This window comes from Oncorhynchus mykiss, chromosome 23 (assembly GCF_013265735.2).
Source record: "Oncorhynchus mykiss isolate Arlee chromosome 23, USDA_OmykA_1.1, whole genome shotgun sequence".
NCBI lineage: Eukaryota > Metazoa > Chordata > Actinopteri > Salmoniformes > Salmonidae > Oncorhynchus > Oncorhynchus mykiss.
The window spans coordinates 35,299,134-35,325,609 of record NC_048587.1 but is presented as its reverse complement, the minus strand read 5'-3'; the positions used below and the strand labels follow the sequence as shown (position 1 = coordinate 35,325,609).

At 41.5% G+C, this 26,476-nt stretch overlaps 1 protein-coding gene across 1 annotated transcript; it reads right to left on the bottom strand.

Moving 5' to 3' along the window:
* Positions 1–4,041: 4,041 nt before the first annotated feature.
* selu (selenoprotein U) lies at positions 4,042–20,599 on the bottom strand. Its single transcript, NM_001193546.1, is given in 6 exon segments — positions 4,042–4,190; positions 4,437–4,601; positions 6,090–6,230; positions 6,434–6,525; positions 10,346–10,523; positions 20,565–20,599. Coding segments are annotated over 5 exon segments (639 nt in total). The 5' UTR covers positions 10,491–10,523; positions 20,565–20,599; the 3' UTR covers positions 4,042–4,094.
* Between the last annotated feature and the right edge of the window lie 5,877 nt (positions 20,600–26,476).

Genomic DNA, 26,476 nt, shown 5'->3' with positions numbered 1-26,476 from the left:
GAGGTCATTTTGCAGGGCTCTGGCAGTGCTCCTCCTTGCACAAAGGCGGAGGTAGCGGTCCTGCTGCTGGGTTGTTGCCCTCCTACGGCCTCCTCCACGCCTCCTGATGTACTGGCCTGTCTCCTGGTATTGCCTCCATGCTCTGAACACTACGCTGACAGACACCGCAAACCTTCTTGCCACAGCTCGCATTGATGTGCCATCCTGGATGAGCTGCACTACCTGAGCCACTTGTGTGGGTTGTAGACTCCGTCTCATGCTACCATTAGAGTGAAAGCACCGCCAGCATTCAAGTGAACAAAACATCATTCAGGAAGCATAGGAACTGAGAAGTGGTCTGTGGTCACCACCTGCAGAACCACTCCTTTATTGGGGGTGTCTTGCTAATTGCCTATAATTTCCACCTGTTGTCTATTCCATTTGCACAACAGCATGTGAAATGTATTGTCAATCAGTGTTGCTTCCTAAGTGGACAGTTTGATTTCACAGAAGTGTGATTGACTTGGAGTTACATTGTGTCGTTTAAGTGTTCCCTTTATTTTTTTGAGCATTGTATTAGATTTTAAACTTCAGGGTGTGGTGCTCCATTTCTTCACTAGGTGGCAGTAAGACCAACTAACTATTACACATTTCCATTGTGTTTTTGTGTTTGAGAGTCGACTTTGAATGTATTAATCAAAACCACCCATCAGTATTGGCTGGTTGATTTTAGTAAGGCTCGGTCACCTAGCCTGGTACCAGATTTGTTTGTTGTCTTGTCAGGTAATAGATCACCTTTTCCTCTGTCAAAGTCAGTATAGAGCTCCACAGTTGAGGTGTCATAATAACCATAAAACCTAGCGGTCAAACAGGGAAATAGTTCCAATTGTTTTTTCACCATTCATTTTTCTCATAGGGGATTTTAGAAACATTTCATATAAGGGCTGTGTTTTGTGCCGGCTTACCCTAGCGTGAAGTTTTGATAACCATGTACATCTCTCGGACAAGGTGACTTATCTATTCGTCTCTATTTACTCTGATTCAAAAATGCTAATTAGTGTCAAAGTAGACGACATGCAAAACGACATACCTGCAAGCTGCTTCTCGTCATCTCTAGCTGACGCTAACATTCGATAGTTAATCCAGAGATTCTTAACTTTGCCTCGATTCGGCAGTCTCGTTCAGATCATCATGGCATTTGTAGTTCTTTATGATAGCCACATTAGCATTTCAGTTTTCGGGGGTAAATGCAGGTGACTATATTGATAAAAGTCCCTATTGTCCGAGAGAGATTTACATAGTTATCAAAACATCATGCCAGCGTAAGCCTACACGAATCACAGCCCTTATTTTAACGATTGGAACCAGTTCTGTTTAACCGCTAGGTTTTATGGGTATTATGACTAATACTGAGGTACTCTATGGTATGCCTACCATCCCACTGCTTGGTAGTTGATCACGTCTCTCAATTAAATCAGATATTTAATTGAGAGACGTGCAATGAAGACATTTGTGATTCTTAAGGGTCTGTAACGAGACATTTCAGTGGTCATGAATGAATCTCCTCTGACTTTTTATTCTATTGCTCTATTTTTAGGAATGACTCCACATAGCCTGGTCCCAGTTCTGTTTGTGCCGTCTTGTTTAGTGTGACAGCGAACATAGAATTTGGCAAGATAACACAAACAGATCTGGAACCAGGCTAGATTCTTCATACTTTTTAGTGCAAATGTTTATCATCATCCATAGACAATCAGCTGCACTGCAGCACAGTGTTATTATGGCCATACTGTAAACATTGCTACATTTATGCCATGGCTTTCAACTGTAAATACCAGGGTTGGAGGTAGTTCCATTTCAATTGACAATTGAAATCCTGGTAGATACTGGTTCATCTGTACTGTACATAAGCACACATGCAGAGTAAATGGATATTCCACAAGTCACATTAATTTAATTTATGTCCATAATTGGTATTTATTATATTCATGTATTTGATGAGCAAGTTGACATCATTGTAAAACTCACTCATTCACTTGCCTATTATTATTATTACTATTATTGTTTTCTGGTCCTTTTGGTGGGGAGGTCAATGAAATGTGATTAGAACAAAAATTAACCTAGAGCTAGATCATGCTGATAAACATGCAAGGCTTGCACTATTAATTTAGTCAAGGCAAAGATGTGCTGTGTATCACACACAGCTACAAACCTAGCCAAGGAAGAGACGGGGTTGATAAAGTTGGAAAAGCAGAGCTTCTTAAGTTTGTCATTGCTTAAGCTTTATTTGACTAGCATCTACCAGGTTATCCTCATATAATAACTTTCATGTTAAATATCTCTGGGTTAGCTTCGGCATGTCATAGAATATGATCTCAGCAGCACATTGAAGGCAATATGACGTCGCTACACTCCATGGATGTTTCATGTCAATGTGTGTCCACTTCCAGTAACTCTTGTACTGTTGTTCAATACCCATGTAGTTGTCAGTATTGGAATTCACTTATTGATTTTTTTTTATCCCCTCTGTTTTATTGCATTGGAAGTGTTATGTCACACCTGAACTATGTAAGATGTATTTACTCAGAGCTATAGAATAAAGTGATAAAATAAATTATTTCAATCTGAATGTTCCACAACATTGTGCCCTGCTTAATGTGTTAACGGATCTGACGTTAGGGTGAGACACACTCGGCATTGCTCAATGTTTACAGACCGCAGTCTTCCAACAAAGGAGTGGTCCTACAAGGTCACCTACAGCACCTCCTATAGTACACCAACCATTGCCTGAGGTAAACTCTACTTGTTTCGTAGAATGCCTTTGTCCAAAAGCCAGTAAAAACAGGAGGGATTGAAAAAGAAAACGAGAGCTACATAAGTAGATGAACTGTGACATGAAAGGGATGTTCTGAATGTAGAACTTTCTAAAAATGTATTTTTTTTTCACCCAGTAACCTGTGTGAAAAGACTGGTGGCAGCAACACCCAATACAATAAGCCAAGTCGTCCTGATGAAAAGAGACAAGAGGATGATGGTGTGACGAGGTCTAGGGTTTATTGTGCTTTGCATTCTCATACAGACCTGTTTCAGGCACCCTGGCCATAGTGAGGCAGTGTGTGTTTGGATATCGAACCTGCTCCCCTCGTTGCCGAGTTTACAGTCAGGTCTTCATTAATAACACAGACCACACACAAGTCACGCTTGAGTACCTGAACAGGTAACACATTCATTCACAGGTAAACATGAAATACATAGAATCCAGATGCATTGAGCAGTGCTTCCCAACCCTGGTCCTCGTGTACCCCCAACAGTACACATTCTCGTTGTAGCCCTGGACAAACACACCTCATTGAGGGCTTGATGATTAGTTGACAAGTTGAATCAGGTGTGCTTGTCCAGGGTTACACTAAAAAAAAGTATTACTTTTTTGTTGGTGGTTCTCGAGGACCAGGGTTGGGAAACACTGGCATAGAGAACCATGCATTCCTCAAGTTGAGTTCGACTCCATTGGAGACATCAATAAAAGCGTGAAACACACCATCGTAGATCTACTTCTCTTTCCCAAAGGATGAGTAATGTACAAGTGTTCTCACAGTTTAGTGCATGCTGTAAGGTCCCTGACTGAGAATGTCTTTAACCAGGTAAGACATGAGAACACATTCTCTTTTACAATAACGACCTGACCCAGGCCTTTAGGCTATAGAACACATCTAGAGAAAAGAGAAGCTACACATTCATTTTCCAATGGGCTTATGAGTGCAGGAAGTTAAGGGTGTAGGAGCTAATGAGCAGTGAAGATTATTCACCTGAGCATACTAGAACATTCACATTTTTATCGAGGAATTGACACGTTTCATATGTCCTATGATAGGTGGAGCTAGCAATCTGAGAACTCAAAGGTTAACCAATGTGAACGACAGATACGGAAAATGCCCTTTTCTAGATCAAATGTCAGATGTTTTGTAATCATACAAAACTCAACACTTGCATTGTTGTTTGCATAAGGTTCAGTTTTGAAGGGAATTGAGAAAAGACAAATGCAGGAAATAACCAAGTAGTTGTGTCTGAGGCCTCTTTATCAGTGTTGAACTAATGCTACTTACAAAAACTCAAATCTATTGCACTGGCACAATTCTATTCACAGCCTCTAAAACATCTTCATTCTCCACTTTGTTGCCAAACTCCTTCTCCCTGTGCTCCAAAAGAATACCCTGAGGACAAAAGACAACATTAATTTAAAAAGGGACATGCATAATACCAAACAAGCTCCCAACAATGCTGCTCTCTGTCCATTAGTTTTCATTAAATCATGTTTGTATCCATATTGTCCTGATTACTAAGGAGTTGATAAAGTGGTTGTGCCCGGTATGTGTTGGCAGTTTGAGTCTAACAGCTCCAATCAATGATTCCCAGCTGTGGCTGAGCCTAGATGCACAGCCCTGTGTGTGGTGTGGTACCTGATTCCCCGCTCCGATGACAAACACACCTCCCAGGACAAAGCCCTCCCCCAGCATGTTGCCCTGGTAACCGGCCTTCCAGGCCCGCATGAAGTTCTGCCACACCCCCCGACGGATGAATCCCAGCCCTCCCATCTTCCTCTGTAGTGGGCCATAGAAGTGATGCTGCAACGGACACGAGCAAATCAAATCAGTCCTTGGAGAAAATAAAACTTGACAAAGTCAGGCATAGACAATGAGCATGTGAGCAAAGTTGAGCTGTTAGAAATTCCGCTCCTTGTCCTTTCCAACTGCCGCTCCGCACTCAAATACATTTTTTTTTTTTTTTTTAAAAGCCGCTCCAAATTCGCTCCAATCATTAAAATCACAATTTAACCAACACCCATGTATTTTTGTGACTACCAGGACCTAACATTTGGTTTTGAAGTATTGAAACCAAACTATATGGCTCTGAAAGAAAAGTATTTGAATAAACATGAAAAGGTGAATGTAAGAAGTGCACATTTCTTATAGACTACGTCATATTAAACATATAAACACTCTAAATAAATAGGTGAGGAGCCAGTCTAAGATGACGAAAATGAATTATTTAAACTATATTATTTCAAGGCTATAACCTATGACACAAAAGTCTGGTAGGGACATAAAGCACTCAGCATATAAAAACAACATATTCTATTGTATTCAATGATTCTAGTCTAAACTGCGCATGCAGGCTGTGACTTACTTAGAATTAAACAAAAAAAATGACTTAGTGCCTTTGAATTCATTTTTAGAAACACAAATTTGTCCAGTCTGTGGCTTCTGTCTCATGCAATGGTGACTGGAGAGCCGGCCGGCAGCAGAGAATATCCTCTCCACACTTGCAGAGCCACCGGGGATGCTAAACACCGTTTTGGCCACCCTTACCAGGCTGGGCAAAGATGCAGACTTGTTTTTAAATGTTTCTATAGGTAGGCCTAAAGATTTTTAGGCAAAATAACCCAATCAAAACAGAAAGCTGGGATGGGAGAATAGGATGGAAGAATATGCCAAAATCAAATATTTCCAATTTTATAGATAAAATGTTTGTTCTATGTTTAAATGTTTGAGATCTGATGTTTAGTTTATAAATACTTTGTTACAATGACACACTTCGTTATCTACCCAACTCGTTCCTTTCTTTTAGCATGTGCACATAGTAAGTACACCATCATGCTTTCAGGATACGTGTCTTCAGATTCCACAATTATTCTTTAGTTGTGGACACCAAATCACTACACTACACTCATTTTTATAAATCAGTTTCTTTATGAAAATATTTAGCAAACGCCATGACAGTAGCTAAAGCAAGGGTCTATAGCAGCACACAAGTAGATTACAAATGCATGCTGGGCCGGGCATGCCCTGAGCTCGTGAAGTGAGCGCTACTGGAACGAAATTGGAGCGGGCGAGAAGGCCGAAGCTCCAACCTTTGGGAACCTCGCTTCCTCGCTCCGCTCACATACTCTGATCTACAAATGGTTCAGTTCCTCTCCTTCATGGCAGGCCTATGGAGTGATCTATTCAAACATGTTCACAGTTCTTTCAGGCCAGTACAGATGAAGGAAAGGAGGAGAGGAAGCCTTTGTTAAACTATTGAGATGCACCCATAGAGCATCAGGTCAGTCTCACCTTCACGTCTACATAGATGTCCCCAGCAAAGTATGGTCGGAAGTCCTGGATCTCCGTGCCGATGTTCTCCTTCACCACGGCAACCAGAGGGACACCAAGAACCTCAAGCTGGGTTTTCAGAGAGGACAGCTCAGAGGCCTCCTACACACACAATTAGCACAATTTGAAATAATAGGATAGGGTCTTGTTTACTTGTAATTTAGGCCTGCAGATTTCTCCCAATGCATACAGTGGAATCTACATAACAACATATGGTGTGGAATATAGACTTGAATTAAGACCATTTCTGAAATAATTAAAAAAGCTGACTACACTGTAAAGTATCAGTAAAATCACTACTTCACCTCTCTGCACAAAAATCATCCGGGCCGTCGTACAGCCATGACGACTGCTCCGGTCTTCTCCCACAGAGTTTTGGCCTTCATGGTCTTCTCATCTACAGCACATACACAGTACATCAATTAGACAGAGCACATACAGTTGAAGTCGGAGGTTTACATACACTTAGGTTAGAGTCACTAAAACTTGTTTTTTCAACCACTCCACAAATTTCTTGTTAACAAACTCTAGTTTTGGCAAGTCGGTTAGGACATCTACTTTGTGCATGACACAAGTAATTTTTCCAACAATTGTTTACAGACAGATTATTTCACTGTATCACAATTCCAGTGGGTCAGAAGTTTACATACACTAAGTTGACTGTGCATTTAAACAGCTTGGACAATTCCAGAAAATGATGTGCTGGCTTTAGATGCTGCTGATAAGCTAAATTACATAATTTGAGTCAATTGTAGGTGTACCTGTGGATGTATTTCAAGGCCTACCTTCAAACTCAGTACCTCTTTGCTTGACATCATGGGAAAATCAAAAGAAATCAGCTAAGACCTCAGAAAAGAAATGTAGACCTCCACAAGTCTGGTTCATCCTTGGGAGCAATTTCCAAATGCCTGAAGGTACCCCATTCATTTGTACCAACAATAGTGTGCAAATATAAACACCATGGGACCACGCAGCCAACATACCGCTCAGGAAGGAGACGCGTTCTGTCTCCTAGAGATGAATGTACTTTGGTACGAAAGGTACAAATCAATCCCAGAACAACAGCAAAGGACCTTGTGAAGATGCTGGAGGAAACAGGTACAAAAGTATCTATATCCACAGTAAAACGAGTCCTATATCATCATAACCTGAACGTCCGCTCAGCAAGGAAGAAGCCACTGCTCCTAAACCGCCATAAAAAAGCCAGACTACAGTTTGCAACTGCACATGGGGAAAAAGCTCATACTCTTTGGAGAAATGTCCTCTGGTCTGATGAAACAAAAATAGAACTGTTTGGCCATAATGACCATCGTTATGTTTGGAGGAAAAAGGGGAAAGCTTGCAAGCTGAAGAACACCATCCCAACCGTGAAGCATGGGAGTGGCAGCATCATGTTGTGGGGGTGCTTTGCTGTAGGAGGGACTGGTGCACTTCACAAAATAGATGGCATCATGAGGAGGAAAATTATGTGGATATATTGAAGCAACATCTCAAGACATCAGTCAGGAAGTTAAAGCTTGGTCGCAAATGGGTCTTCCAAATGGACAATGACCCCAGGCATACTTCCAAAGTTGTGGCAAAATGGCTTAAGGACAACAAAGTCAAGGTATTGGAGTGGCCATCACAAAGCCCTGACCTCAATCCCACAGAACATTTGTGGGCAGAACTGAAAAAGCATGTGTGAGCAAGGATGCCTACAAACCTGACTCAGTTACACCAGCTCTGTCAGGAGGAATGGGCCAAAATTCACCCAACTTATTGTGGGAAGCTTGTGGAAGGCTACCAAAAACATTTGACCCAAGTTAAACGATTTAAAGGCAATGCTACCAAATACTAATTGAGTGTATGTAAACTTCTGACCCACTGGGAATGTGATGAAAGAAATAAAAGCTGAAATAAATCACTCTCTATACTATTATTCTGACATTTCAAATTCTTAAAATAAAGTGGTGATCCTAACTGAGCTAAGACAGGGAATTTTTACTAGGATTAAATGTCAGGAATTGAGAAAAACTGAGTTTAATATGTAGTTGGCTAAAGTGTATGTAAACTTCCGATTTCAACTGTACATTAAATACCTCTGTCCCCTAATGTATGGCCCAGAGTTTTCCCTGACTACATGACCAAGAAGAACTCCAAGCTTGCAGTGTTACATGTATAGTGCCATCAGAAATTATTCACACCCCCTGACTTTTTCAACATTTGTCGTGTTACAAAGTATTGATTAAATTGGTGTCATTTTTTGTCAACAATCTTCACAAAATATTCTGTAATGTCAAAGTGGAAGAAAAATTATAACATTTGAAAAAAAACATTTGAAAAATACAACACGAATATATCTGGATTAGATAAGAGTTCAACCCCCAGCGTCAATACATGTTAGTCTTTCTGGGTAAATTCTTCCACCCCTGGATTGTGCAACATTTGCCCATTATTCCTTTCTAAATTCATCAAGTTCTGTCACGTTGGTTGTTTATCATTGCTAGACAAACATTTTCAGGTCTTGCCATAGATTTTCAACTAGATTTGTCAAAACTGTAACCCGGCCATTCAGGAACATTCACTCTCTTCTTGGTAAGCAACAACAGTGTAGATTTGGCCTTGTGTTTTAGGTTATTGTCCTGCTGAAAAGTGAATTAATCTCCCAGTGTCTGGTGTAAAGCAGACTGAACCAGGTTTTCCTCTAGGATTTTTCATGTGTATAGCTCCATTACATTTATTTTTTGTCCTGAAAAACTCTCCATACCTGATTACAAGCATATCCATAACATGATGCAGCCACCACTATGCTTGAAAATCTGGAGAGTGGTACACAGTAATGTGTTGATTTGGATTTGCCCCAAACATAACACTTTTTTTAAGGCCTCCCGGGTGGCGCAGTGGTTAAGGGCGGTTAAGGGCGCTGTACTGCAGTGCCAGCGCCCAGGCTCTGTCGTAACCGGCCGCGACCGGGAGGTCCGTGGGGCGACGCACAATTGGCCTAGCGTCGCCCGGGTTAGGAAGCGCTTGGTCGGTAGGGGTGTCCTTGTCTCATCGCGCACCAGCGACTCCTGTGGCGGGCTGGGCGCAGTGTACGCTAGCCAAGGTGGCCAGGTGCACGGTGTTTCCTCCGGCGCATTGGTGCGGCTGGCTTCCGGGTTGGATGTGCGCTGTGTTAAAGAAGCAGCGGCTTGGTTGGTTGTGTATCGGAGGACGCATGACTTTCAACCTTCGTCTCTCCCGAGCCCGTACGGGAGTTGTAGCGATGAGACAAGATAGTAGCTACTACAACAATTGGATACTACGAAATTGGGGAGAAAAAAAAAAAACATAACACTTTTCATTCAGGACATAAAGTTTATTGCTTTGCCACATGTTTTGTAGTTTACTTTAGTGCCTTGCTGCAAAAACAATGCATGTTTTGGACTATTTTAATTCTGTAATTCTGTTAATATTATGGAATACTTACAAAGTTGAATACTTATTGACTCAAGACACATCAGCTTTTAATTTTACAATCATTTGTAAACATTTTAAAAAAAACACATTATTCCACTTTCATATTGTGTATTGTGTGTAGGCTAGTCACACAAAAAATATCTTAAACTCAAGCTGTAACACAACAAAATGTGGAAAAAGTTATGTGTTAAGGCACCGTATAAAGACTGGGTTAAACACATGGATAAATGTACTTAGCAAGGAGAGCGTAACAGTTTTACATCATGTTCCCTCTTTACATTAAGCCCTTGTTACATGCGGAGGGAAAATTGCATAGGATAGGCTGGCTCATAATGGTCTGCATTTAAAGACTGCTTTTCACTGGGGGTTCTCAAAGCGTTTTGTGTTTAGCGGGAGTTTTATAGCCTACCATGTATGGGCGAGGATTTAGCTTGTGGACAGTACAGCACGTCTTACCCACATTACAATAACCTATATAGGATAATACAAAAATTGAATCTTTCACTTGGGATGGAAGTTTAAATTGTTTGTAAACATATGGACTGAAATATATATATTTTTTAATGAATTCATCAATGTAAATGACTAACTCTGCCGATGTCGAGGAAGGAAGCTGATTTTAGCCTTGCACCGTGACGTCACCTTTCCTGAGACAAAGGACTGACCATCAAGGGTTAAGGTTTGGAAAACTGGTTCAATTGTCATGTCGTTGGTCTAAATTCATGGCCTGTGCAATGTTTCTATGTGGTGGTAGAATAGGAGAACCTGTGCCCTCGTACCGTCTCCAGTGGAGTGAAGGTCTGCGTCCTCCAGGTATTCCAGGGAGGCCTGAGCAGCCTTGGTCAGACACAGGTCAGTATTAGCCAGGAAGATCCCTGCGATGGCTGCTCCTAAGGCCCCCAGACCCAGAGACCAAATCCCCATCTCAAACAGTTCCACCTCGAAGACAGGACAGTACTGCAGACAAAGACAGGAGAAGACATAGACAAACATGATTATCGGAGTCGATTTACAAAATATATTGTTCTTGGGAAAGAAGAAACTGAGAGGAACCAGAACTAGAGGAGTGAGGGGGAGGGGGCCACACTCTGGTTGGCCACACTTATGACTTCTCGTTTGGTCAGTTCATGGGACTTTACCGTTAGTAACTAGGTTTCCATCCAATAAGCGACAGATTTTCATGCAAATACTTGAAAATCTGCATAAAAACTAAATGTGCATTTTCCCACCAGAAATGTGTTTCCATCAAATTGACTTGTTGCGGATAAAAAGCTGTGCGTGATGACGTAGTGCACATAAAAATTACTTCTGCTGTTAAATTCCCATTGTACTGAATAAAAAATACAAGTAAATAGGTTTCCTTTGCATTTTCAACTCTAGGCTACTGATCATTTTGTCACAAACAAAATGTGTTGTATAGTGAATGTGCCCACTCTGGTCTTTCCACTCTGGTCTTTCCAAGAACTCGCAGATAGGCTACCTAAATGATTAAATTATTAGGGATGGGAGGATGGTAGGGGACGCCATGTGCGACTGACGTGTTTTCCGTTTGCTCCCGTGGTATTCTTAAAGTTTATGTGAATTCTGCAGCAGAACCGTATTTATTTTCAAATATTAATTTGGTGATCCCTTTCCGTAAAAACCAAGACTACTTTGCTTCCGAATGTCAGCATGTCGACCAAACATAAGGCCAAAAGCATGACTTTGAGAAAACCCGGCCTACAAGACCCGCTCTCATCACCGCCCTCTCCTGAGTCTGAGGGCCCTGGGACGCACACTTTACCCGGGGGCGCGGCTTGGCCCGGCGGCGCTGAAATGAACATTCGAGGAAATCAAACTACTACGCTCTGAGATAGTTGAAATGAAAAACACAGGTGGTTGCTATGATTGAGGCCAGAATACAGGAGGTTTCTGATACTTTAAAAGCAGATTTAACCATCCTGCGGAACGAGACTGTGCCAGCAATCACATTACTCAAAACAACAACTGCGTCACACACTACAACGATTGCAGCACTGGAGACCTCCGCTACTAATGTCTCCGATTTAACTACATCCCTGGAGGCTGAAGGTAAACGCCTAGCTGCGGATTTGAAAAAGTTGAAGGAGAGCTGTGTGAGTTTAGAGGGATTCTCTCGCCGCAATAATCTGAGACTTGTATCGGTCCCAGAGTCCGCGGAAATGCATCGCGCCACGGATTTCGTTTCAGGGCTGCTGAAGGATGTTCTTGCCTTAGATGAAAAGCCCCTGATTGATCGAGCCCACCGGTCGCTGCGCCCAAAGCCCCGGGATGGGGAGAGGCCCCGTGACATAATTGTTGAATTGTTCAGTTCTAATGTTGTCATTCTGTCTTTTTAGGTTTTTTTTCTGTTTTTTTTTCTTCTACTTTTTCCAAACATTTACCACCGTACATTATTACTCTGAGACAAGTTATTCTGGGGGTTTTGGGCGCTCATTGCTTTTCCATTCTATGCTCTAATGACAGGGTTGAATAACGGGAATGCCCAGAGGGGCCGAAATAATGCGATCAAGTACATTTCTTGGAACACCAAAGGGTTTTAACAACCCGGTGAAGCGTAAGAGGGTGTTGACACACTTAAAGCGTTTGAATGCAAATATTGCATTTCTACAAGAGACTCACTTGAGGACTGGTGAGCATTTTAGGATGCGTAAGGACTGGGTTGGTCAAGGGTTCCACTCAAACTTTCATAGTAAATCAAGAGGTGCTGCTATTCTGGTTGATAAAGCTACTCCCTTTGTTGCTTCTGAGGTTATTGCTGATCCTAAGGGACGATACGTCATAGTAACCGGTGAACTGTTTTCTACCCCTCTTGTTTTGGCTAGTGTTTATGCTCCCAATTGGGATGACACAAGTTTCATTTCTTCCTTTCTGTCTGCTATTCCCAATTTAGATTCTCATTTGTTGATTTTAGGGGGGATTTCAACTGTAAAATGTCCCCAGTTCTTGACAAGTCCTCACAAACAAATACAGGCCCATCTAAATGTGCCCTACTTATTCAATCCTTTCTTCAGAAATATGCTAAGTTTGAGGCCTGGCGTTTCCTACATCCTACAGATAGACAGTATTCCTTTTATTCTCATGTTCATCAAACATACTCCCGGATTGATTACTTCTTTTTGGACAAAAAACTTCTGCCTGACCTTCGGCAGTGTACTTACGAGAGTATTGTTATCTCTGACCATTCACCATTAGTGCTTGAACTAGTTTCCCCAGCGACCTCCTATGTGTTATCAATGGCGTCTCAATCCCATTTTACTCTCAGATAAGGAGTTTGTCAATTTCATTTCTTCTGAAATCACCTTATTCCTAGAAACTAATTCAACACCAGGTATGTCCTGCTCTACCATATGGGAGTCTCTCAAAGCATACCTACGTGGCCAAATTATTTCTTATACAGCCAACCAAAACAGAGTTCGCTCCCAGCGACTTCGGGACCTGAGCGAGTCCATAGCCACATTGGATGAGAAGTATGCTACGGATCCTTCCTCTGATCTGCATAAAGAGCGCCAACTACTCCAATCTGAATTTGATGAGCTTTCTACCAAGCAAGCTGAACAGTTACTCTTGTGAGCTCGATACAAAGTCTATGAACAAGGCGACAAGGCCAGTGAACTCCTTGCGCATCAGATCCGTAAATCTGAGGCCTAACGTTTAATCCCACAAATAAGGACCCCATCTGGTGCCACCACAGTTATACATAAAGAGATCAATGATCAATTTAAACAATTTTACTCTGCGCTATACACCTCTGAATCCCCTCAAGACCCTTTGCTGATTGACTCCTTCTTTAATGGCTTGAATATGCCTCCAATTGATACAGACTCCCATGACTATCTAGAAGAAGAATTTACGCTTGAGGAGATTGCAACAGCAGTGTCCGCAATGAAAAGTGGTAAATCACCGGGTCCGGATGGTTTTCATACCGAATTTTACAGGACGTTTTCTGGTCTACTTTGCCCATTCTTGTCTCGACTATTTGCAGAGTGCCTTAATACTTCAAAGCTACCGCCTAGTCTTTATCAGGCTTCAATTTCATTACTACTAAAGAAAAACAAAGACCCCCTGGAATGTGGATCCTATCGCCCAATCTCGCTTTTAAACTGTGATTACAAAATCCTAGCTAAGCTTTTAGCCATCCGGATGGAAGGCTTGCTGAACCAAGTAATACACTCTGACCAGACTGGCTTTGTGAGAAATAGGCATTTATTTTTCAATATGAGGCGCCTTATGAATATACTGTACTCCCCAGCGTCGGAGGACCCGGAGGTGGTGGTCTCACTTGATGCCGAAAAAGCGTTTGACCGCGTTGAGTGGGATTACCTAACAGCTGCCCTTTATAGATTTGGCTTTGGCCCCAAATTCATTGCGTGGATAAATATTCTTTATTTTTCCCCCATGGCTTCGGTACGGACTAATAACTTGTCCTCTGACTATTTTCCCTTGCACCGCGGATCCAGACAGGGTTGCCCACTCTCCCCCTTGTTGTTTGCTTTGGCAATCGAACCTCTCGCCATTGCACTACGCTCTAATGATGCCATTCAAGGCATAATCAGGGCGGGCTGGGAGCAGAAAGTCTTGCTATATACTGACGACCTCCTTTTGTTTATCTCCAACCCCGATACCTCATTGCCACGTGCCCTATCTGTTCTTAAAAAGTTTGGATCAATCTCAGGGTACAAGCTGAATCTAGGCAACAGTGAACTTTTTCCGGTAAACAGGGCTGCTTTAAAGTGCTCTTTTACAAGTTCTCAGTTTAGGATTGTCCGGGATCAATTCACCTACTTGGGAGTAAAAGTGACAAGGAAATATTCAAATTTGTTTCAGGAAAACTTTGTTGCTCTAGCAGACAGATTGAAACAATCTTTTACTTTTTGGAATTCGCTACCCCTTTCTCTTATCGGAAGGATTAACGTCATTAAAATGAATGTGTTGCCCAAAGTTTTATATTTATTTCAATGTTTACCCATTTTTATTCCAAAATCTTTTTTTATTTCACTGGATCAAACATTCATGCATTTTATTTGGGATGGCAAGGTACCACGGATTGGTAGAAAACATTTACAGAAGCCTAGGTCATTGGGGGCTTTAGCTCTACCAAATTTTCAGACATACTACTGGGCTGCAAATTTCAGAGCCATTCTGTACTGGCTGCAGACTGATCCTACTGGCCCTAGACCACTCTGGGTCCAGATGGAGTCTGAATCGTGTAAACCTGCAGCACTTTCCTCTGTGCTGTGCTCATCTCTCCCAGTGTCCCTAGGCAAAAGGTGTGTCAAGGTGTGTAAAGCAGTCTCTTAAAATTTGGAATCAGTTCCGTTTAGCCTTTAGCCTCCGAGGCTTTTCTCTATCAGGCCCAATCAATCAGAACATTTTATTTCCTCCATCTTTGAATGTTGGGGCTTTTGGCATTTGGCACTCACTAGGCCTCTCCTCGCTAGCCCAATTATTATTTGATGATACATTTGCCTCTTTTTCTCAGCTGCAGGAAAAGTTCAATCTCCCCCAATCCCACTTTTTCCGCTATCTCCAGACTAGAAACTTTGTCTTGAGCGAACACACCTGGATTTCCCAATAGGCCTGCGAATACAGCTATAGAGAGCATTTTGGAGCTGAACAAGCTTCCTAGGGGCGCAATTTCAGATGTATATGCAATCATTCATGACTTACAGAACCCTTCTTTGGTGCCTTTAAAGACTCGATGGGAAAATGATTTGGGGGAGGAACTTGGGGAAGACGTCTGGGAATCTGTGCTGCACACACAGATTCGTCCTCTTTTAGCACTAGACACAGCCTCATTCAATTCAAGGTGGTTCACTGTATCCACTGGTCGGGGGCCAAACTTGGAAGAATATTCTCTGATTTTGATCCTACCTGTGTCAGATGTAAAGTGGAACCAGCCACACTGTTGCATATGTTTTGGGGCTGTCATAAACTGTCAGGCTTCTGGGAATTAATATTTAAATATTTCTCTGATATATATGACACTGTTATAGATCTGTCTCCCCTTACAGCCCTTTTTGGAGTACTGCCCATGGGTACCCCCCTATCAAGAATCCAGTCGGACACTGTTGCTTATACAACTCTTTTAGCTAGACGGCTAATACTACAGAACTGGAAGATGGCAGCTCCTCCATCTTATAAATATTGGGTGAGGGATGTGTTGTGCTCTCTGAAACTAGAAAAAATAATAATTCACGTGGGAACCCCAAACTGTTTGATGAGGCTTGGGCTCCATTCCGGTCTTACTTTAAATTAATACTAAAATAAGTCTGTGACTTAAGGGTTGGAGGAGCTTCTTTCTGTGTTTTTGCTGGGGGGGCATTAAGGTCCATATGCTTATTGATTGTGATCCGCAGATGCCTTGTTCATCTTGCCCGGGCAGAGACTGAAGTGTGAGCTTGTTTTTCCCAGTTATTTTTACATTTTGTTCACGCCTACATGAATAATCATTCTAATTTTTATTTTATTTTTTATTTTAAAGCATTGTAAACTTTTTTTGGGGTCCAGTGGATGGTCGGTCTGTGGCCATGACTCTCTGTGAGTGGTTGCATTTCTCCACCCTTATCCCTTGACTGTTTACAGGAACAATGGTGAGGTGTTTGCTCTGTCCCTGTACTATAGATTGCCCTTTAACCTCTGTAGCCTTCTGCCTGGTGTGTTTAACTTGTCTAAAGTATGGAATCTTTAAAGCTATTTTTTTATTTGTATTTTTATTTGTATTTTTTTTCTAGTTGAGTATATTATTCATATTGCTTTGTCTTGTCTGTGTGTGTGTGTGTGTGTGTGTAAAACTTAATAAACAGAGTTTAAAAAAAAAAAGAAGAAATTATTAGGGACATAATAGCGAGATTGCTTTCGTTCCGTTTTGACAAACAAAAACATTGATCATCATGTCACCAGAATAAGACTCTCGATATGTATTGGAAAGCAGCATCAAGCTAGTCTTTACCTTTCACCTTTCACTTTCACCACCTTGTGAAGTTCCTCATAATTTACAGTACCAGTCAAAAGTTTGGACACACCTACTCATTCAAGGGTTTTTCTTTGTTTTTACATTGTAGAATAATAGTGTCGACATCAAAACTACGAAATAACACATATGGAATCATGTCGTAACCAAAAAAGGTGTTAAACAAATCAAAATGGCCACCCTTGCCTTCAAGACTGTTCATAGTTTTGATGTCTTCACTATTATTCTAAAATGTAGAAAAAAGGGTCACTGATCTAGGCCGTAATATTAACTGGGAGAAAAGTCAAGGGATGTTTACAATATGTGTCACTAGAGAAATATAATGTAATGCTCCTTGCCTGATTTGGGCTTGTTAGTGTCAGGGCTGGATGAGTCTGTGCTGAGGTAAAAGGCAGCAGCCCGGATTCTCAGAGAGGGGAGTCTGGCTGTAGGGGTGGTAGAGGCTGTTGTGAGTGACGCTGACGCCCCCCCCCCCCCCCCCCCCCCCCCCCCCCCAGAGGCAGTGCAGAGTCTGACCCTTGGGGCTGTAGCTTAGGGCCTGGACCTTTGGCCATTATGACTATGTAAACACAGCCTACCAGAGCCTACCAGAGCGCTCACTCTCTCTCTGACTCATATAATGCACCCTCAGCCATTCTCTGGAAAGACAACTAAAAAACAGAAGCCTTTATCGTGAGCGTCAAATGATTTGTGTTCGAAAAATGGCATGGGGTTCACATGCCAATGACTGTTAGGAAGTAGTGACTGAGGTTCCAAAAGTAGGCTAAAGACTAAAGACAGCCTAGGAACATGTAGTTTAAATGTGTATTGTTGACACAAAAAAAAAGGAAAAACTAGTTTCACTGGGTGTATGTAAATCTCTCACTCTCGTCAGTGTTGTCTGGGTGAGGCAAGCGATATCAATTACTGTGAAGTTGAAGGTGTGTCCTAACTAGAAGTCGGCCGATTAATTATGGCCGGTTTCATAACAATCGGTAATCTGCCTTTTTGGACGCTGATTACATTGCAATCCATGAGGAGACTGCGTGACAGGCTGACTACCTGTTACGCGAGCGCAGCATCAAAAGGGCCTTGTGGCTGCAAGGAGCCACTGTAAGTTGCTAGCTAGCATTAAATTTATCTTATAAAAACAATTCATCTTCATATAATCACTAGTTAACTACACATGGTTGATGATATTACTAGGTTAATTAACTAGCTTGTCCTGCGTTGCATATAATCAAAGCGTTGCCTGTTAAATTTACCATCGAATCACAGCCTACTTCAACTTCACCAAACAGGTGATGATTTAACAAAAGCACAATCGTGAAAAAAGCACAATTGTTGCACAAATGTACCTAACCATAAACATCAATGCCTTTCTTAAAATCAATACACAGAAGCAGAGTCAGGGTATATGCAGCAGTTTGGGCCACCTGTCTCGTTGTGAACTGTGTGAAGACCATTTCTTCCTAGCAAAGACCATAATTAATTTGCCTGAATATTACATAATTATGACATAACATTGAAGGTTGTGCAATGTAACAGCAATATTTAGACTTAGGGTTGCTACCAGTTTGATAAAATACGTAACGGTTCAATATTTCACTGAAAGAACAAACGTTTTGTTTTCAAAATGATAGTTTCTTTATTTAACCATATTAATGAACAAAAGGTCTTATTTCTTTGTGTTTATTATAATTAAGTCTATGATTTGATATTTGATAGAGCAGTCTGACTGAGCGGTGGTAGGCAGCAGCAGGCTCGTAAGCATTCATTCAAACAGCACTTTACTGAGTTTGGCAATGGCTCTTAGCAATGATTGAAGCACAGCGCTGTTTATAACTTCAAGCCTACCAACTCCGGAGATTAGGCTGGCAATACTAAAGTGCCTATAAGAACATCCAATAGGCAAAGGTATATGAAATACAAATGGTATAAAGAGAAACAGTCGAAGCGTCATAATTCCTATAATAATGACAACTTAAAACTTCTTAACTGGGAATATTGAAGACTCATGTTAAAAGGAACCACCAGCTTTCATATGTTCTCATGTTCTGAGCAAGGAACTTAAACTTTAGCTTTATTACATGGCACATATTGCACTTTTACTTTCTTCTTCAACACTGCGTTTTTGCATTATTTAAACCAAATTGAACATGTTTCCTTATTTGAGACAAAATTGATTTTATTTATTTATTATATTAGGTTAAAATAAAATTGTTCATTGTTCATTCAGTATTGTTGTAATTGTCATTATTACAAATATATATAAAAAATAATCAAATGTAAAAAAAACAATTGGCCGATTAATCGGTATCAGCTTTTTTTGGTCCTCCAATAAATCAGTATTGTGTTGAAAAATCATAATCGGTCGACTTCTATTCCTAACTGAGTATAATTTAGTTTCTCCTAGATGCTGATCTAAGGTCAGTGTTGCAATGATTCCTCTATGATTAATGGAGGGTAAACTGATCCTAGAACTGTGCCTAAAGGCCAAATCTAACCACAGCGTTATGGCAGCTCAAATTTCATTATGCATTGTCAAATGAAAGACAGTAAACCTGCTCATCTACTTTCCATTTCCTCAAAATTAAACTGATACATGACTTATGCAGGATAAGTAAACAAACCATGTGAGCTGCTCAGTTTGTTACGTTTTATGTTACGTTTTATCTTAAGTAGACTATCAAACTGTACTAGTCACAGTATGTGGTTATACAGTTATGCGTGTGACTCACACATTTCAACACATACACACACACACCCTAATGCCTCAGACCACAGCTACCATGGCTAGTCCTCTTTCCCCTTGTATAAGCAAGATGGGCCATAACATACAATGTTACAACCAGTAGGCTACACAACAATAAATCATCAGTGTAGTCAATTGAGCATAGTTATTAGTATATGAATACAAACAGCATACTGTTAATATATTGTCATGGTTAGCTTAGATGTTATTTATTCAAGATATGGATTATTCTAAAATGGTCCACCAAATGCTTAGGCCTACATGCATTGAAAATATGTGAAACCAGACTAAACCAAACAGTCAAGTACAGTCACTATTTTTAAACTAATTTCATTTTCAAACATTGATTCATATATCAATTACCCACTGAAGGTTTGCACTCACTCGAGAAATGCCCCTCAATTTAAACTCATTCAATCCCAGATAGGTCCTCTGTTCTGCACTTCACTGCGACTTGACAGGGGTAACTACTGCAATGTGACGTTCACTTCTCAGAGAGGACAAAGGACTAAACCCTAATGATAACAGCAGCCAATAAAGACTACCTGGCAGCTGTCATGAACTGGACTTGACTGGATTCCTTGTATACCATGTAGATAGAGAGTGAAAAGGAATGTTTACATTGTATAATTCAGTAGTTAATCTTACAGTGACAATGAGTGGAGAAACGGAATGTTATTGACAATGAAAATGAGGACATAGGGCCTATTATTAGTATGACAAAGATTAAATGTCAAGTTAGCTAGTTACAGATCTAAATATTGACTGAATTCTGCACCTTCTTGTTTTACAGCTTATTTCAAACGGAGTGGAATTTTATTATTAGGCTTTTCATGCAAACCCTATCAAGATAATTTTGCAGAGCTCAACTCATGCCATGCAATTTGGCATAGCTAGCTAACGTTAGCTAGCCTATTTATAACGATAAGCAACCTTGAGGTTGCACTACAGACAATCATGTTAAGTGGCAAGTAGTATTATAAAGTGAGCTTTACTAGCTAACTAAATTACAGTATGGTATTATTTGATTTATACATTAAATAGGCCAAGTAACGTTAGAAGTTCGTAATAGCAATGACACTGTAGTTTGTTGACTTCACATGTGGCTATCTACTACTAGCTGGCTATCTGAGTTAGCTAAACTAGCAAGCTAGATTTTGGCTGCATGATGACGTTTACAAGTTAGCGTGCAGATTTAAATATTATGGGTCTGAATGCTCGCAACATGTTTAATAATATTTTACTAATGTATATTAAAATGTATGATACTCACAAATATTGTGTTGACGGAGAAGAGCGCAGCAGAAACTTACCAGTTCAAATTATCAGAATTTGCGGTAGGCGCATCAGTCGAGCCAGATAAATGGATTAGTCATTGCAGGGAAAATCGCACAAGATAACATGCACCCTTGATTTAAATCAACTAATCAACCTTATTTTTTAACAATAAAAACAGATTGACCTAGGTAAAACCGAATAAAAAACAAAGATATATAATATATAAAGATGTGTGTAGGTATACAAATATAAAATAAAGACAACCATTTTATTAGGTGGAACATTTCATGTACTTGTATGTCTTAAAAACATGACACAACCATTTAGTAAACAACTTGCAGTGCCGGTATGCATAAAACCCACAAACAACAGTAAAAGGTTTAATAAATATATATTTTATTATTCTCAAATGCGTTGTAACAGTTCATGCATTTTCCTGGTAGCGAGCCTAATCTTTGTCCATTGAGCAGTGTGACTGCGTGTGTAAGCATCAGCCCTGAGCTCTCATCATTCAGAGTTTAGACACAGACCTTCATTAACACCCACACAGTCCCATGACAACATCCGGACAGTATTGAGACCAGTACACAGGACTACACAGCACTGTTGACAGGGCATGTCCAGGGATGAGATCAGGATGGGTTCAGCACAATGAAAAAGGGAACGGTTCTGCTGGTTTTGGGGGTGGGTCTGCTGGGTCAATTTAAATTATGTATAAATCACCTACAGGATTATGGATGCCAGAAAAAAAGTACAAAAGTAACAAATCTATGCACAGAGACTGACAGACATACTGTGAAGTAGCACAAATACATTCACTATAGACTATACATTTTACACAAAAGTGCATACTCATAGACAATGAGAGGCTAACACATGTGAGTGGAAAGTAATTCCTGCATAAAATAACCAAAACTACCATGTTAAATGGATAAAGAACCTTTCATGTATGTGATTTTAAACCAGGGGGTGAAAATGACACTAAATAGGGGGGAAATACAGTGGGGCAAAAAAGTATAACTTTTTGGTAAAAAACTCAACTCGTCGTGTTTGGAGGACTGCTGAGTTGCATCCAAAGAACACCATACCTACTGTGAAGCATGGGGGTGGAAACATCATGCTTTGGGGCTGTTTTTCTGCAAAGGGACCAGGACGACTGATCCGTGTAAAGGAAAGAATGAATGGGGCCATGTATTGTGAGATTTTGAGTGAAAACCTCCTTCCATCAGCAAGGGCATTGAAGATGAAATGTGGATGGGTCTTTCAGCATGACAATGATCCCAAACACACCGCCCAGGCAACGAAGGAGTGGCTTCGTAAGAAGCATTTTAAGGTCCTGGAGTGGCCTAGCCAGTCTCCAGATCTCAACCCCATAGAAAATCTTTGGAAGGAGTTGAAAGTCCGTGTTGCCCAGCAACAGCCCCAAAACATCACTGCTCTAGAGGAGATCTGCATGGAGGAATGGGCCAAAATACCAGCAACAGTGTGTGAAAACCTTGTGAAGACTTACAGATAAACTTTTGTTATTGACCAAATACTTATTTTCCACCATGATTTGCAAATAAATTCATTAAAAATCCTACAATGTGATTTTCTGGATTTTTTCCCCTAATTTTGTCTGTCATGGTTGAAGTGTACCTATGATGAAAATTACAGGCCTCTCTCATCTTTTTAAGTGGGAGAACTTGCACAATTGGTGGCTGACTAAATACTTTTTTGCCCCACTGTATGTCACTAAATACAAATTCAATGGAAAATAGGAATCGCCCCACGTTAAAAGTTAGGTAGGCTCTATAGTTCAGACAATCCTATCTGGCAAATTAGGGCAGTGTGTGTAAATATATTTACATTTGTATCAACATGCCCACAAGGTCAGACTGAGTATTTCAATGGCAAAAGGACAATAAATGACGCAAAATATATGTTGAGTTATGTTCATGTAATAAACACACATACAGTGATGTATTATGCATACAGTGATGATTTAAAAATACAATTAAAAAGACTGCATGGGGACTTTAAGCTGTTTGTGTAAACTATTTCGCAGTAGCCAAGCCATCTTGAATTTTTCTGGCTGATCTGAGTACAGCCAGCAGGTTGACTTTATCCCCAAACTCCTTCTCACGGTGCTCAAGCAGAATTCCCTGCAGGGGGAAGAGAAGGAGAACAGACATGGGTCCCAAAACAGGTATCTGTGGAAGTACAGCAAGTGGTCATTGTATAAGCAGGAAGAAGTTATGAAAAGCACACCATGCGAAAATGAGAGCAGAATAAAAGCACACCCACTGATACATACTTGCACTAGACCTGAATCCTAATTTGAGATAAATGAAGGACACAAAGTATATTGAAAGCAGGTGCTTCCACACAGGTGTGATTCCTGAGTTAATTAAGCATTTATCATCCCATCATGCTTAGGGTCATGTATAAAATTCCTAGTTGCCTGTTATTTTGTCTACCATGGCTAGAAAAATAATCTCAGTGACTTTGAAAGAGGGGTCTCAAAAGAGCATAGGGGGTTTAAAGTGTGTGTGTGTATGTGTGTGTCAGTCACCAGATCTCAACTCAATTAAACACTTATGGGAGTTTCTGGAGCGGCGCCTGAGACAGCGTTTTCCACCACTAACAAAACACCAAATTATGGAATTTCTCATGTGAAGAATGGTGTCGCATCCCTCCAATAGAGCTCCATACCACTTGTAGAATCTATGCCAATGTGCATTGTGTCACGTTCTGACCCTAGTTCTTGTGTTATTTGTTTGTTTTAGTTGGTCAGGACGTGAGTTGGGTGGGCATTCTATGTTTTGTGTTTCTAAGTTGGTTTTCTGTGTTCGGCCTAGTATGGTTCTCAATCAGAGGCAGGTGTCGTTAGTTGTCTCTGATTGAGAATCACACTTAGGTAGCCTGGGTTTCACTGTTGTTTTGTGGGTGATTGTTTTCGTGTCTGTCGCCACACGGTACTGTTTCGGTTTGTTCACGTTTAATGTTTTTGTATTCATAGTGTTCAGTTTATGTTTTTCAAATAAACAACCATGGACACTTACCACGCCGGATCTTGGTCCGATCCTTGCTACACCTCCTCTTCAGACGAAGATGAGGAAAACCTTTACACATTGAAGATGTTCTGGTGGCTCATGGTGGCCCAAAGCCATATTAAGACACTTCAAATAAAATGTTATCGGTCACATGCACGTACTTAGCAGATGTTATTGCGGGTGTAGCGAAATGCTTGTGCTTCTAGCTCTGACTGAAAGGATTGACACAGGAGATGAGAAGCAGGTACAGGGAGTGAAGGTTTAATAACTGACGGACATTAACAGAACAGGAACAGCGTCTGGACAGGAACACATAACAATTAATATGGACACAGGGAACACCACCGAGGAACAGACAGATATACAGGGGCAATCAACCACGTGAAGGAGTCCAGGTGAGTCCAATGAGCGCTGCTGCGTGTAATGATGGTGCCAGGTGCGGGGGAGCGGGGGCAGGCGTGACACCGACAGTGCAATAATATCTAACAAATTACACAACATATACCCAACACACACAAATCTAAGTAGGAATGAATTAAGATTAAATACATATGGACAAATGATGTCAGAGCGGAACGGCTCTAGAGAGCCTTGCAGTTGCGGGCGGTGCAGTTGTCGTACCAGGCGGTGATACAGCCCGAAAAGATGCTTTCGATTGTGCATCTGTAAAAGCCAAATTTCTTCTTCCTCCTGAGGCCTTCTTCACCACACTGTCTGTGTGGGTGGTCCATTTCAGTTTGTCAGTTATGTGTACGCCAAGGACCTTGAAGCTTTCCACCTTGTCCACTGCGGTCCAGTCGATGTAGATAGGGGGGTGCGCCCTCTGCCGTTTCCTGAAGTCCACGATCAACTCTTTTGTTTTGTTGACATTGAGTGAGAGGTTGTTTTCCAGGAACCACAGTGCCAGAGCCCTCACCTCCTCTCTGTAGGCTGTCCCTTCATCGTTGGTAATCAAGCCTACTACTGTTGTGTTGTCTGCAAACTTTTGATTGAGTTGGAGGTGTGCTTGGCCACGCAGTCATGGGTGAACAGGGAGTACAGGAAAGGGCTGAGCACGCACCCTTGTGGGGCCCAGTGTTGAGCGGAGTGGAGGTGATGGTAATCAAGCCCGTCAGGAAGTCCAGGACCCAGTTGCATAGGGCGGGGTTCAGACCCAGGGCCTCGTGCTTAATGATGAGCTTGGAGGGTACTATGTTGTTGAATGCTGAGCTATAGTCAATAAACAGCATTCTTACATAGGTATTCAGTGTGCAGAGTGATTGCATCGTCTGTGGATCTATTGGGGCGGTAAGCAAATCGAAGTGGGTCTAGGGTGGCAGGTAAGCTAGAGGTTATATGATCCTTGACTAGTCTCTCAAAGCACTTCATGATGACAGAGGTGAGTGCTACAAGGCGATACCTTTGCCTATTGGGTACAGGAACAATGGTGGCCATCTTGAAGCATGTGGGGACAGCAGACTGGGATAGGGAGAGATTGAATATGCCCGTAAACACACACTCTGAGGATGCGGCTATGGCTGTTGTCTGGGCCAGCAGACTTGCGAGGGTTAACACGTTTAAATGTTTTACTCAAGTCAGCCACAGAGAAGGAGAGCCCACAGTCCATGGTAACGAGCCGCGTCAGTGGCACTGTGCTATCCTCAAAGTGTGTGAAGAATATGCTTAGCCTGTCCGGAAGCAAGAAGTCAGTCTCAGTGACGTGGCTGGTTTTCCTTTTGTAGTCCATGATTGTCTGTTGTCCCTGCCACATCCGTCTTATGTCTGAGTCGTTGAATTGCAACTCCACTTTATCTCTATACTGACGTTTAGTTTGCTTGATTGCCTTGCGGTGTGAATAACTACCCTGTTTATATTCGGACATATTACCAGTCACCTTGCCATGGTTAAATGCGGTGGTTTGTGCTGTCAATTTCAAATGCTTCAATCGTTCCCCGGTTTCTGGTTAGGGTAGGTTTTAATAGTCACAGTGGGTACTACATCTTCTATACACTTCCTTATGAACTCAGTCCCCATATCTGTGTATACGTCTAGATTATTTTCACAAGCTACCCAGAACATTTCCCAGTCCACATGATCAAAACAATCCTGATGCGTGGATTCCGACTGGTCAGACCAGCGTTGAATAGTTCGAAAGAATGGGTCCTTGCTGTTTGAGTTTCTTGTTATAGGACAGGAGGAGCACGATGGAGTCGTGGTCAGATTTGCCAAAAGGAGGGTGGGGGAGGGCCTTGTAGAAGTTTGAATAGCAATGGTCGAGAGTCTTAGCAGCGCGAGTAGTACAGTCGATATGTTGATATAACTTCGGCAGCCTAGTCCTCAGATTTGCTTTGTTCAAATCCCCAGATACAATAAATGCAGCCTCAGGATATGTGGTTTCCAGTTTGCAAAAAATCCAGTGTAGTTCTTTGAAGGCCGTCAAGGTAACGGCTTGAGGTGGGATGTAAACGTGGTGATGACGGAGGGGAATTCTCTTGGGAGATAATATGGTCGCCATTTAATTGTGAAGTAATCTAGGTCGGGTGAACAAAATGACTTAAGTTTGTGTATGTTTCTAGAATTACACCATGAGTAGTTAATCATGAAACACACCCCTCCATCCTTCTGCTTCCCCGAGAGATAATTATTCCTGTCTGCTTGATGTATTGAGAATCCTGCTGGCTGTACAGATTCCGACAGTCTCCCGAGAGAGACATGTTTCCGTGAAACAAAGTATGTTACAGGCCCCGATGTCTCTCTGGAAAGAAATCCTTGCTCTAAGCTCATCAACTTTGCTATCCAAAGACTGAACATTGGTGAGTAATATCCTCGGAAGCAGTGGGTGGTGTATGCGCCTCCGAAATCGAACAAGCAGGCCCCCTCAAGTGCCTCTCCT